Genomic DNA, 14,880 nt, shown 5'->3' with positions numbered 1-14,880 from the left:
CACAGAGCATATAAGTAAGGGCACCTTTAAAAAACATTGGCAAGTATTTTGCACACTCCTATGCACTCTTCATTGGGGAAGTGGAAAAACTTTGGAAACTGTGCTGAAGAAATTTACTACAATAATTCAGGGGTGAATGTCTTTAGTTACTTGAATGAACTGGACACAGTCAGTTTATTAAAATAATTTGATAGAAGAATTAAAAACCTACAAACAGAGTTGATAACAAGAATAGAGGGTGCAATATGAAGCATTTTGCAATTTGAAGAACACAAAACTAATAGCCATCTACTTGATAACTGAGTATTGTAATAGAGCTTTCAAACTGCATCACTGCAAATCAGTAGTAACAGGAGTTGGCCATTTGGCTCATCGAGCATGCTCTACATTCAATAATTTATTTTGTTTTTGTTATTTTTTCTTTAGAGATACAGCACAATAACAGGATCTTCCAACCCAAGGCACCCAATGACACCCATGTGACCAATTAACCTACTAGACCGTACATCTTAGGAATGTGGGAGGAAACTAGAGCATGCAAGGAAACCCATTTGGTTAAGGGGTGAATGTACAAACTTCTAACAAAGAGCAGTGGAACTTAAACCCAGAGCACTGGTGCTGTAATAGCATCACTAATCTCTATGCCTCTTTGCTGTGCTCTTTGCTGTGCTCTATGGTACTATACCTCCAATCTATGCTATCATGCTGCCCGACAGTTCATGGCTGTTCTGGCCATGGACTCAGGTCCACCTACTTGCACTCCATGTAGGCATATGTAATTCTGATAAGGAATACACACTACTAAACTTAACTGAAAGCACAACCCAGAAAAAAGAAGAAATGATCACTATAGGAGAAAAAGTTAACCAATAGAAGAGCACGATCCACCATGGAAGACATCCCCATGACCTAAGGGGACTTGATGTTGACAAGGGAGCATCAGACACCAGGCTCAGAGTTGGAGACCAAAAACAGAGCGGTTCCTTGTGGCAATACAGGACCAGGTGGTTAACACAAAAAATTACCAAAAACACATAATAAAAGACCAATAAATTCAAGATGATAAATGCAGAAAATGCCAAGAAACCTGAAACAATCCAATATATTGCAGGGTCCTGCAGTGGTTTAACTCAATCTGATTATGTACACAGGTAAAATCAAGTGCCAACATCATTCACAAAAATCTTGTTTTAGAATACAAACACGTAAAAGACACCCTGCTTTACTACAGATACAAGCCCGATCCAGTTGTAGAGTCAAAGTCCTGTAAATTTTCTTATGACTGATCCATTATTACTGATAGGACAATCTGCAATAACCATCCAGATATGAAATTACAGGATGAACAAGCAAGAACAATTAACTTAATAAATATAACCATTCCAAACACACATAACATACAGAAATCAGTAAATGAAAAGTACTAGAAATATGCTGAATTAAAAGAGGAAATTGAAAGACTATGGAATATGAACAGGGTATACACTGTCCCAATAGTAATATCTGCAACTGGTATCATCCCAAGACACTGCACAATAGATTTAAACTAATAGGCATACACAGTAATATTTAAGTAAATCTTCAGAAAGCTACAATACTAAACACCACTAGAATAGTCCAAAAGTTCCCAGCAATTGAAAAATGAGTATGCTTGGCTATGCCCATATCTCAGGTTTTACCAGCTTGAGCTGAGAAAAAATAAAAACATAATAATAATAATCACAATAACAATTTTGTCCCTGAAGTAATACATTAAGATGATACTTTTTTAATATAAGAAAGAAAATGAATGACTCATTCTTGTAATGAGATGAAAAGGTAGAATAAATGAACTGTGTTTATATAGTACCATTAATAGCCACAGGACATGTTAGAACACTTTATAAGCAGATAGCATATTTCTACAGTTCGCCCCTGACCTTATCTGGTAAATAAAGCAGTCATCATGCAGAACCTGAAAGCATTTCTGAGGTAATGCTGTTATCTTCTCCATTTTGTAAATGTCCATTGCAATTTCCATCCATGTATTTAAAGTTGGGCTCTCCTGTGATAACCATTTCCTAGTAAGAGTCTTTTTAACAGCCACCAACAGTATATTCATTAAATATTTATCTCTTTTCAACCATTCTTGAGGTATATATCCAAAATATATGGTCTTACTCTCTAAGGGTATTTCACATTTAAAGATGTCTTGTAGGGCATTGTGTATCCCCCTCCAATAGTTTTTGATAACAGGGCAGTCCCAAAAAATATGATAAGGATTTGCATTTTGATTTCCACAATTTCTCCAGCAAACAAGGAGGTTACTATCAAATTGGGATTTCTGAGAGGGTGTAATAAAATATCTTATCAAGTTTTTCCATCCAAAGTCCCTCCATTTCTGTGAACTGGTACACTTCCATTGATACGTCCATATTGTTGTCCATTCTTCCTCAGATATAATTATCCCTCCTTCCTTCTCCCATTTTGTTTTAATGTATGAAGTCGAATGTGTTTTAAGATTTGACAACCCCTTATACATGCTTGAAACGATTCTACTACCGTTATCTGAATTATATGCTTTTCTGAAGAGCTCTATCAAGCATGTATTTGCCTTGGTTACATTTTTAAGTATCTTATTAACATATTGTCGCATCTGTAAATACCAATAAAAATCTTGTTTTTCTAGTAAGTGTTTCTCTTTAAGCATTTCAAAACTGAACAGTGTTCCTTCTTTCATTATGTTGCAAAGAACTGTTATTCCTTTAGCTGTCCAGTCCTTAAATCTAGCATCCAATTTATTTGGTGTAAAATCCGAGTCATATGCACACCATTTAAGAATTGCAATATCTCTCTCTAGATTATATTCTTTTATAGTAGTTTTCCATATTTTAAGAGTCAATTTCACCCATGGGTTATCAATAGTATTTATGTACCTTTGCAGGTTGTTATCAGCCAAAATTGCTTGTATGGGGATGGGAAGTACCCGCTCCTCAATGTTTTTCCATTGAGCGTCATATGATGGATTGCACCAACATATCACAGCTCTTAACTGTTTTGCTGCAAAATAATAATCTCTAAGAGAAGGTAGGCTCCATCCCCCCTTTTCCTTTGCTAATTGCAAAGTTTTGAGACGAACTCTAAGCCTTTTACCCTGCCAAATATACCTTGATAACATCTTGTTCCATTCATTGAATTGATTTTGATTAATCTCTATTGGTAGGGTCTGAAAAAGATATAACAGACTGGGCAGTATATTCATTTTAATAGACTCAATCCTTGAACTGAGACTGAAAAAAGGAATCAGGTTCCATCTTGCCACATCTTCCTTAATTTTTTTATATAAAGGCTGATAATTACATTCTGATAATTTTGCCAAATTTTTTGGCATAATGATGCCCAAATATTTGAAAGACTCTGTGTGCCATGCCCAGGGGTATCGACTTTCAATTTCTCTTGGTGGGCTATAGTAATATGAAAGTAATTGGGTTTTATCTATGTTGATCTTGTATCCTGATAATTGACCATATTGTTCAAAGGATTGCATCAATTTAGGTAAAGAGTATGTTGGTTGCCCTAGATAGATCAAAATGTCATCTGCATAACAAGCCAATTTATGCTTTGTCCCTTTAATAGTAATTCCCCTGATATCTTCATTTTGTCTGATGTATTGAGCTAGTGGTTCCAGATATAACGCGAAGAGTAGTGGTGACCATGCACAAACCTGTCTCTTGCCCCTTTCTAGGGTAAGACTATTTGATAAATATCCATTGATTTTAATCCTAACAGTAGGATTATATTATAGTAGTTGACTATATATGTCTGTATAGTTTTAATAATTGTGTCTTGGAAACCAAATCTATGTAAAACTCTGTAAAGAAAATTGCAATTAACTGAATCAAATGCTTTTTCAGCATCCACGCTTATCACTATTGCTTCGATTTAATTTTTTTGTATATGATCCATAATGTGAAGTGTCCTGCGTATATTGTCGAGTCTGGCATTGTCGTATAAAACCTGTCTGATCGTTACATATCAGTTTGGGGAGAAACTCCTCTAATCGTTTGGCCATGATGGAGGTAAATAAATACATTAAGAATGGATATTGGTCTAAATGACCCACATTCCATTTTATCCTTGTTTTCTTTCGGTATAGCTGAGATTATCACTTCCTTCCAACTGGGTGGCATTTGTGCCTTTTTTAGAGCCCAGTTCAGTGTGGGGAGTAAAACAGGAATTAACTCATTTTTAAATTCTTTTAACCACTCTGCCGTATACCCATCTGATACTGGTGACTTATTTAATTTAAGCCTACTAATTGCAGCTTTTAATTCAACTTCAGTTATGTCAGCAGTCATCGTTCTATTTGGTTGTTCGCTTAAAGTGGGTAACTCTAGAGAATTCAAGAAGGTGTTAATTTGGGTTATGCTTCCCCCTGGAACTTTGGAATATAGCATTTTGTAAAACACTTCAAAAGCTTCTTGAATTTCACTTAGCTTATTTTTTATCATTTTCATTCTTGGGTCCCTAATTCTATGAATTGTATTTTCTGCTACCTTTTTTTTTTCAGTTTCCATGCCAGTATTTTCATAGATTTTAATCCACTTTCATAGTGTCTCTGTTTCAGAAACATTAAGTTTTTCCTGATTTCTTGCATAGCCAAATTATTTATTTCATTCCTAATTCTTTTAATTTCCCCTGATGTATCCTGTGCCAAATTCAATTTGTGTTTTTTCTCTAGTTCCTTCAGCCTATTTTGTAATTCCTCTAATGTTTTATTCCTTATTTTTTCTCATATGAAGATATCGCTATAATTTTTCTTCTTAAGACCACCTTCAGAGTATCCCATAAACTGGGAGGTGAAACCTCTCCATTATCATTAAATTCTAAGTAGAGACCAATTTCTTTTTTAATTTGTTCCTTATCATTGAGTAGACTTGAATTTAGTTTCCAAATGGTATTCTTTGGTTGTAGGTCAAAATCAACAGATAAATATATAGGTGCATGGTCACTTACATCTATTGTCCCAATTCCACAGGTGTTTATTTTGTCTTTGTCTTTTCCAAATGTTATGTAATAGTCTATTCTTGTATATACAGAATGTGCAGCAGAATAATGAGTGTAATCCCTTCTGTCAGGGAAAAGGTCCCTCCATATATCAATTAAACCAACATCCTCAAAAAGTGTATTTACTTTCTTATGTAAAGATTTTGTTTCATAGGTTTTTCTATTGGAAGAGTCTAAGTTTGGTTGTAATTGTAAATGTTAGTCTCCCCCACACATCAGGAGACCTTCTGTTTCTGTTACCATAATATCAGTAATTTTCTGAAAGAAACCAATATCACTCCCCGGGGTTGCATATATATTCAATAGAGTACCTGAATTGCCGTCTATATTCCCCCTTACCAGAATATATCACCCTTCTTTATCTCCCATTTTGAATATTTTTTTCAAAACTTAGCTTATTTGAGATAAGAATAGCAACTCCTCTCCTATGTCCTGATTTATATGAGGAGAAAAACAGATTAGTGAAGCCCATTCTCTTTAGATTTTTATGCTCATTATCACTTAAATGAGTTTCCTGTAAATATACTACATGGGCTTGTTCTTTTCTCATTTTGGATAAAATTCTCTTACGTTTGATTGGATTTAATAGCCCATGTACATTAAAAGAAATGAATCCTTAGCCATCTGTATTTATCTGTCGATGTATCATTGAAATTAGAATAAAACTTAATCAATCTACTCCCTGAACAAATAAGAACCAAGAAACTCAAATAATAACAGAAATGGCAATGAACGTGTGATTCCAAGGCTGATGTCTCTAGCAAATAACCCTGCGTTGAGCTAGAGGAAATGTCCAGCTGTGGGGGATAACCCCTCCTACTTATCAGTTGAGGGCCCCCATTGCAGTATTCATAAAAGTCAGTGAACAAGTCCATTACACAGAAAAGATTTCCCTGTGTACTCCTCCTATACACACACACACACACACACACACACACACACACACATATGTATATATATATACACACAAACATTACACACATACACATATATGCACACACACACACACACACACACACACACACACACATATCACACATATATATAGATATATATATTCTCATTTTGGTGGGGGAAAAGGAGTAAGTGAGCGGATAAAGAATAACAACTAAGTAATATAAAATCCACATTATAATAAGTATTTCTCGAGATAGGTATATCACCCTGTACTTCTGCTTCTGTTTAGCTTCTCAACATTTTTAAAGTTAGCCAAACCTTATGGCTCTTCTGAAGGGGGTGAGGACTGTCTTTGGGAAACTCCCGGTCTCTTCCTGATATGTTTCTCTCAGCCTTTTCCCGTCTCCTGCCTTCTCGTTTCTCGCACTATCTCCCAAGCCGAGTGGGACAATTCCTCAGCCAGGCTTTCTCTCGATTTGGTCATGCTGACGGGCAACCCTCTGGCCTTCATGTCAGTAGTTGCCTCTTCCACTGTCTGGTACAACCGCGTCCCGTTGTCATAAAACACTTGAAGTTTAGCAGGGTACGGAGTTTGAAATCTAATCTTATTTTGCTTTAATACTCGCTTTACTTTGGAGTATTCTTTGCGTTTCTGGAGAACCACGGGGGGGGGGTAATCTTGGTCGAAATATATTAATTTATCCTCTAAAAACACTCTCTTCTTACCCCAGGCCCTTCGTAGAATCTCCACCTTGGTGCTGTACCGAAGGAATTTAATTATTATTGAGCGTGGCTTTCTATCCTGGGTAGGTTTTGGGACTAACACGTGGTGGGCTCTTTCAACTTCCTGCTACATAGCCGGGGGAAGATCCAACGCGTCCCGCAGTAACTTTCCGACAAACTCTGTCATAGACGGGCCCTCCGCTCCTTTGGGAACATTGTAGATTCTGATATTTTTCTGCCATGATCTTCCCTCCAGGTCAAGCAGTTTACCTTCTTGGTGATGCATTATTCTTATTGTCTTGCTCAATATCCATTCCACGTATTGAACGCGATCTTCCACCTTCTCAATGCGAGTCTCTGCCACTGCTATTTTTTGATTAACACTGCTGAGCTCTGCCTTAATATCACAGAGCTGCTGCTCTATTTCTTTCCGGAATTCCCTTATCTCTTTCAGGATTTCAAAGATATTCGCCGCTGCGACTGAACGAGGCCCAGCAGCCGCCTCGCTAGCTGGGTCAGAGAGCCACTCGTTGCACTCCTCTCAGATGCAGGCTCCGCAGTGTCAATTTTTAAATTTCCATTTCTCCCCGTTCTTGCCCCTCTTTTTAGTTCAAATATTTTTCAAAAAATATTATATTTGACGGGTTAATGGGGCATTTTTCCGGAGGAGCTAGTGACTTAAGCTGACATTCTCGACAATGACGTCACCAGAAAACCTGAAATTCATTTTCTTGCAGATGTTCACAGTAGAAACTCATGGCAGCCAGCAATTTGTGCTTCTAATTCCTTCATGACCTTGACTCTCACATCTTCCACGCTTGCAGAGCCCTCATTTCCACTGGTTATGAGATATTCCTGCACAATCCCAACATTCATTTCTTTCACCACTACCTCCTGGTCTTTGGCTTGGTGTTAAATTTAGGTTGGTAACTGGTTCAGTGAAGCGGCTTTGGGATGCCTTTACTAAGAACAGGTGCTAAATGAACAAAACACAGCTTTTGTCTATAATGTCAACAACATGGAAGATCGTGGAGGAAATGTTGTGCATGTTGAAGTATGTTGGAGCACAATATGCTGAGAAACAATGCAAATTTCAATTGTTTTTATTTTGTGACCAAATATTTTCATGGCAATTAACTTACAAATATGACAAAGCACTCTTTCATGATAGCACAGGCCAACCAAACAACAATCCATTTATACCATGAATGAAATGATTTCAGCCAGGGTGCTGTAAATGGCTTCTGCGATTCTGAGGTCTTAAAGAGCACAATTATCATTGGCTGTCCAGAATTTATTCATAAATGTCACCAGCAATAGGAAGCAATATAATTAAATGTCACTTGGAAAAACAATAAATCTAGATTGTGGTTAATTAATCAATTTGGTTTTCTGGAGGGAAGGGTAGCTACCTCAGTAGAGTTACAATCTACTTCGTGTAGGGCAGGGTTTCCCAACCTTTCTCAATGACATGGACCCCATGTTGGGAGCCCCTAGTTAAGAGGACAGAGTGTCACTAAGAAGTAAATACAGTAGTTTGATCAGGGTGCAACAGAACCACTTATAAGCCACGATAATTGAGTGAACTTAGTGACAAAGTCATGTTCAGATCCCAAAACCAGGTAACTTTCCTACTGACCTAAAATTTAAACATTTTTTCTGGATGGTGGCTTTATCCTCAGGCCTCTGCAAAGTTAATCACAGGTTAAAAATCCAACTGGTAAGGTTAATTTTTACATTTGCAATTAAGACTCTACATCAACCCAGAAAGTCACAAAATATTTAATAGCTTAAAATTCTTCCTTCACAGATTAGTACCATTTGGTCTTTCATTATTGAGTAAATTAGTCATTTTTCCAGTTTTCTGCTTTTCTATATGTTTTCTTTCTTCGTGGGTTGCTAGAACCATGGTGAGGAAGTTGTGGGCTATAGCCTCTTGAGGACTTTCGGAATCACTTTGTTGTGCATTTATGGAAAATGCATTGCCTCTTTGTTCCTGTTTGAAGTTACAATGCAAAGAGACAAAAAGATTACTGGCATGAGATGAAAACTTGCATGATGTCACTTAAGTACAAGCATTGGATTTGAAAAGTTTCTGTTTGAAAATTCTATAAACAAAATCAAGCTAAACATATAAATATAAGTTAAACATATTTGTAAGACCCCCAAATGGAATTTTGCTGTCATCATTACTTCGATTAAACCTCCTATATATTGGACAGTTTGTGGAAATTTTGACTGTAATTTTCTGTACAAATTCCGAGGCTAAATATAACTCAGAAGGAAGCTTATTGTCATTGACATAAGTTTTGTGGCTGTAATACAGTGCAAAACATAAAAAATTACTATTAGTTATAATAACATATAAATAATTTGTGCAAAAAAAGGAGTGAGGCATTAGAAGAATAGCAGAGAGATAGAATCTGTTCCTAAAGCATCGACTGTGGGTCTTCAGTCAAAATGCCCTCCAGGGCATTTATTCAGAATTCGTTAGTGTTTCAGTTGCATACCAAACTCCTCAAACTCCTAATGAAGTACAGCCACTGGTGTGTCTTCTCCATTACCTTGCGAGTGCAATTGTAGGCAAGGCATTGTTAATTTTCCAGTGAGGCACCATGGGGAGTTCTCAGTTATATGGTTATTGCAAATTCCAATTAATCAGTCAATACTTCTTCGTCCTGGAATCATTGCAGTGATTCTGCAATGCACGATCATTCTGCACAATAAGTAAGTAATTAGCCATAGTAATGCTTATTTGATTGCCCATCTGGAATATTCCCTACTAAAACATGGATATCTTCTTTATTCATCTGTTGACCATTTGTCAATGGAACTAGGTTAGGAAATGCACTACACAACCTGTAATTAATCAAAGCTTGCACTTTGTTGTCTCTGTACAAACAACAACGTAACTATGTTGACTCCGGGTCAGCAACTTAGAATATGAACTCTAGAGTGCCCTTTGTACCAATACTCACTCAGACCACTTGTCCAATTTATAACACCGAAATAGGGGATCTCTGTGGGTCAGAAGATCAATCCTTTCTTCATACAGCTCCTAGCATGGGGGTTCTTCCTTGGTGGGTCTCTTGAGAGAGTTATCACTGATAGCACACTCAGTGTGTCCACTTTTATACTCTTTCCTACTAATTCAAATATTGCATTCCAGTGTCATTGGCTGTAGGTCATCTGATTGACTTCTAACATTTTTTATTGGCTCTGCTCCAGGCCAGCATCTATTTATTGCCCTCTTCGCAGCAAGTGACAGTCGGTAATTTATGGCTCTTTGGCTTCTTCAGTAACCACTTGAATCACTCCAGGCAGGCACCAACCCCAAGATTCACAAACCTGCATGCTATGTTATATCAAAGAACACCTCACAAATAACTTCTTATTTGGAAGGGATCTCCAGTCCAGCAGATAACGTGAAACATCAGTGTGACTACTTTAAAACACAGAAACTAAAACAACTCTATCTCAAAAAACGGAGAATGTAAAACCGTTCCACAAAATGGTAGCCTCCACCTCCGAGCACATGGCAGGAACAAAGACAATTGCTCTGGCTGCTTCCGCTGACCTTGACCCATTCAAATTCAACATTTTCTTCCATATTTTAAATCCACCATGGCCAACAGATCCACTTAGTTCATTATTGACTGACAGACTATCTGCTTATCTGGTCATCTGATTGTTGAAATCGGTGTGATGCCCAACAGGCTATTTCTTATGGAGGAGAGGAAAAGAAACCAGACTACCAAATTTGCTTAAATAGTGCCAGCAAATAGAGTGATAGTAATGGATGTTGAACGTCCTGGTTCAGATTTTTACTGTTAATGCTGTAGGGTATTTTATTTCATAGCTTTGCCAAGATGGCATGCGTACGGCAGCCATGTTGTGAGTTCCTTACCAACTTTACAGTGTACTGCGAATTTCTGCAATTTCCTTCGCATTTCTTGTTCAAGAAGCTGATAGTTACATCAGATATGATCGACTGAATCTTCTGAACATTGGGAAGACGCCATTTACCCACAATGCGCCACCTTTTCTACACTGAGAACCCCTGCTTACACAATCATTTATTACACCGTCACTACCTCGGAACCGGCGCTGGAGGCGAGGGAGAAGGGCTGGTGTCCTGGTGAGGTTGAGGCGATGTGCTAATCGGCCATCGCCCCCTAGCATACTCCTGGCTAACGTTCAGTCCCTGGACAACAAATTGTGCAAACTGAGAGCCAGAATCTCCTACCATCGGGAAACAAAGGAATGTAACTGTTGTGTATGTGACCGGTTACACAACAAAACCATAAATAAAAACTCTAGAGACTGGAGCTAAGATAACAGGGGTTTTTACTTACGGAACCTGAACTGAATACATATATACATATCAATACATGCCTAATAGCGCATGCTCAATAACATGTTACTATGACATAAAATAGTCCCATATTATACAGTAGGCTATATGGTACAGTAACGTTTTGTGCTTTGTGGAGATTTGGTTGGCAGAGGAGATACCAGACCACATTATTGAGCCCTCTGGGTTCTCCCTGTTCCAGGAAGACTGTTCTAAAAACCTCTCTGGGAAGAGTAAAGGAGGTGGAGTATGCTTCATGATCAATAATGCTTGGTGCGACCCCTCAGAATGTGCATGTCCTCGAATCCTTTTGTTCCCCGGATCTGAAGCACCTTGTGCAGCTGCCTAGAGAGTTCACAGCTGTTATTATTTCAGCTGTGTATATTTCACCACTGACCTGGCTCTCAAGGAACTATACAAGACTATCAGCACCCTGGAGACTGCACACCTGGAGGCTGCCTTCATCGTTGCTGACTAAAGTCTCTCCGAAGTTTTGTCAACACATCCAGGTGATCACGCGGGGAGATAGCACACTCAATCACTGCTACTCTCCCTTCCGCAATGCTTACAAAGCGCTCCTCCATCCATCGCTTTGGTAGTCTGATCACTACTCCATCTTGCTTCTGCCCATGTAGAGGCAGAAGCTGAAACACAAGGCGGCCATAGTTAAAATTATCCACTGTTGGTCCAGCTAATCATTCTCCATGCTACAGGATTGCTTTGAGAACATCAATGGGAATGTCTTTCATGATGAGGATGTCTCAGAGTTTATGGAAGGGGTCACAAGCATCAATGGCATTGTCCCCCAAAAATCGGTCAGGATCTATCCAAACCAGAAACCCTGGATCAACAGTTTCATGCGCGCTGCACTGACTGCGTGAGACAGAGCTTTCACCACCGGTAACCAACAGGAACTCAAGAAATGCCGCTACGATCTACACAAAGTCATCAAGGCAGCAAAACAACAATACAGGGACAAGATCCGGATCCATCTCCACTAGCAACACACGCAGCTGGGTCTGCACACCATCACAGACTTCAAAGCTAAATCCAGTGTAGAGTGCTGTCCTGCTTGAAGACATCCACCATTGTCCCTGTAGCTAAAAGACCAAGGTAACATGTCTGAACGACTGGCGTCCTGTCCACTCAACTCAGTAATAAGTAAATGCTTTGAGAGGCTGGTCAAGGACTGCATCTGCAGCATGCTGCCACCCACACTGGACCCCCTACAATTTGCCTACCAATTGCCACAGCTCTAACACCATCTTTACACACCTGAAGAGGAGGGATGCTTATGTGAGAATGCTGTTCTGGACTACAGTTCAGCATTCAACACCATAATTCCCTCCAGGCTTGACAAGAAGCTCAGAGACCTTTGCCTTCACCCTGCCTTATGTAGCTGGATCCTGGACTTCCTGTCAAATCGCTGGCAGGCGGTAAGAGTGGGCTCCCTCACTCTGCCCCTCTGACCCTCAACACAGGAGCCCTCCCCCAGGGCTGTGTCCTAAGCCCCCTCCTTTACTCTCTGTATATCCATTACTGTGTCGTCACCCACACTCCAATCTGTTAATCGTCATTAAGTTTGCTGACGATACTACATTGATTGGCCTAATCTCAAATAATAACGAGGCAGCCTACAGGGAAGAAGTCATCACCCTGACACGGTGGTGTCAAGAAAACAATCTCTCCCTCAATGTCGCAAAAACAAAGGACACGGTTGTGAACTACAAGAGGACAGAGACAGGTTAACATCTATTGACATCAATGGATTTGGGGTTGAGAGGGTGAACAGCTTCAAGTTCCTCGGTATATATATCACCAAGGATCTCACTTGGACTCTACATACTGGCTGGGTGGTGAGAAAAGCACAACATTGCCCCTTTCACCTCAGACAGTTGAACAAGTTTGGCACGAGTCCCCAAATCCAAAGGACGTTCTACAGGAGCCCAATTGAGAGCATCCTGACTGGCTGCATCACTGCCTGGTATGGGAACTGTACTTCCCTCAATTGCAGGACTCTGCAGAGAGTGATATGGACAGCCCAGTGCACATCTGTGGATGTGAACTTCCCACTATTCTTGACATTTACAGCAACAGATGCTTAAGGAGGGCCTGAAAGATCAGTGGGGACCTGAGTCACCCCAATCACAAACTGTTCTAGCTGCTATCATTCAGGAAACGGTACCGCTCGATAAAAGCCAGGACAAACAGGCTCCAGGACAGCTTCTTCTACCAGGCCATCAAACTGATTAATTCATGCTGATACAATTGTATTTCTAAGCTATATTGACTGATCTGTTGTATATCTTACCGTACATACTATTTATTACAAATTACTATAATTAGCAGATTAAACATTCAGACGGAGACGTAATGTAAAGAATTTTACTCCTCATGTATGTGAAGAATGTAAGAAATAAAGTCAATTCAATTCCATTCAGTTTAATTCTGTAGAAGAAGTGAGTCCTGCTGACAGTGTTTGGGTTTTGGTTAAAGAAACCCAAACCCCCTTGGCTGTGATGTTCAACTTAGGAAAGCTGTGTCAGCCAATCAGGATGTGGAATTGGGAGAAGGTTCTAGAAAAAGCTAGGCAGAGAGAAATTTGTGACAGACACGGGTGGTGTTTGTGATCTTTTGGTGGGAGATGGAGAGAAGAGAAGATCGGGAGAGACAGCTGTTGGATTCATTCTGAAGGGAAGGTAGGAAGTTCTGCTGCTAATTGGTGATGAGAAGTTGGCACCATGATTAAGGGATGTATCCAGCTTTTGGAAGATATGAACTCCAACAATTGCCACATTTAGAATGGTTCAATTATAATGGGCTCTATTTTTTTCTTTTCCTCTTAATAACTGGTTGATTAAGCTGAAATTAGTAAATCCACTTCCTTTATAATTGTATGTGGTTTATGATCTGTTATTTTTGGAGGATGGGTGATTGCAGATGGGCAGTATTTACCCAGTGTTCACCCAAGACAGTGTTCTGTTAATCGAACAACCCAACTTCCCTGTTTGGTGGGACCCAAATTATACTGACCCCAGACGTACATTGTTTGAGAAAGGTGGCTTCACACTGTTGAGTCCTGTGGCCATTAGCAGATCCAGTTAACAAGCCAAGTTTCTATACAAGCCCAGTGAGGGGCCTTCACATGCCAATTGCTGGAAGAACTGAGCAGGTCAGGCAGCATCTATGGAGAGGAATAAACAGTTCCGTTTAGATTCCTGATTAAGGGTCTTGGCTCGAAATGTCAACTTCTGCTGCCTGACCTGCTGAGTTCCACCAGCATTTTGTGTGTGTTATTCTGGATTTCCAGCACCTGCAGAATCTATTGTGTTTATGAGAGTGATAGTGATCTTTTAGTTTGACTTGCTCTTGTTGGACTTAGTGACTTAAATCTTAAAAACTTAGGACTCTGAAGACTTAGTGGTTGCTTGTGAAAGCAGCATTTTTAATTGGTCTGGTTCATGTATACAGTGCCTATAAAAAGAATTTACCCTCCCTTGGAAGTTTTTATGTTTTATTGTCTTACAATATTGAATCACAATAGATTTAATTTGGCTTTTTTGACACTGATCAGGATTTAAAAAATTCTCTCTTGTCAACGTGAAAAAAAATCTCTATGACGTGATTTAAATTGATTACAAATATAAAACACAAAATAATTGATTGCAAAAGTATTCACCATCACTCCCCCTTTAATATGACTTACCAAATCATCACCGGTGCAGCCAATTGGTTTCAGTAGTTACATCATTAGTTCAATGGAGAGGAATTGGAGATCTGTGTGCAGTCAAGATGTTTCAACTGATTGTAGTAAAAATACACCTGTATCTGGAAGGTCCATCTGCTGGTGAGTCAGTATC

The 14,880-nt window shown here is 39.1% G+C and overlaps 1 protein-coding gene across 1 annotated transcript in view; it reads right to left on the bottom strand.

Moving 5' to 3' along the window:
- Positions 1-7,759: 7,759 nt before the first annotated feature.
- Positions 7,760-14,880, bottom strand: part of LOC132396636 (cadherin-related family member 2-like) — a 143,785-nt gene continuing 136,664 nt past the window's right edge. Inside the window, exon 31 of the mRNA XM_059974351.1 lies at positions 7,760-8,662. Within this exon, the coding sequence (XP_059830334.1) occupies positions 8,471-8,662 (192 nt within the window). The 3' untranslated portion in view covers positions 7,760-8,470. The remainder of the gene's footprint in view (positions 8,663-14,880) is intronic.

Source organism: Hypanus sabinus, chromosome 7, assembly GCF_030144855.1.
Source record: "Hypanus sabinus isolate sHypSab1 chromosome 7, sHypSab1.hap1, whole genome shotgun sequence".
NCBI lineage: Eukaryota > Metazoa > Chordata > Chondrichthyes > Myliobatiformes > Dasyatidae > Hypanus > Hypanus sabinus.
Note: the sequence above shows the minus strand (reverse complement) of the source record. Positions and strands in the feature narration are given on the sequence as shown.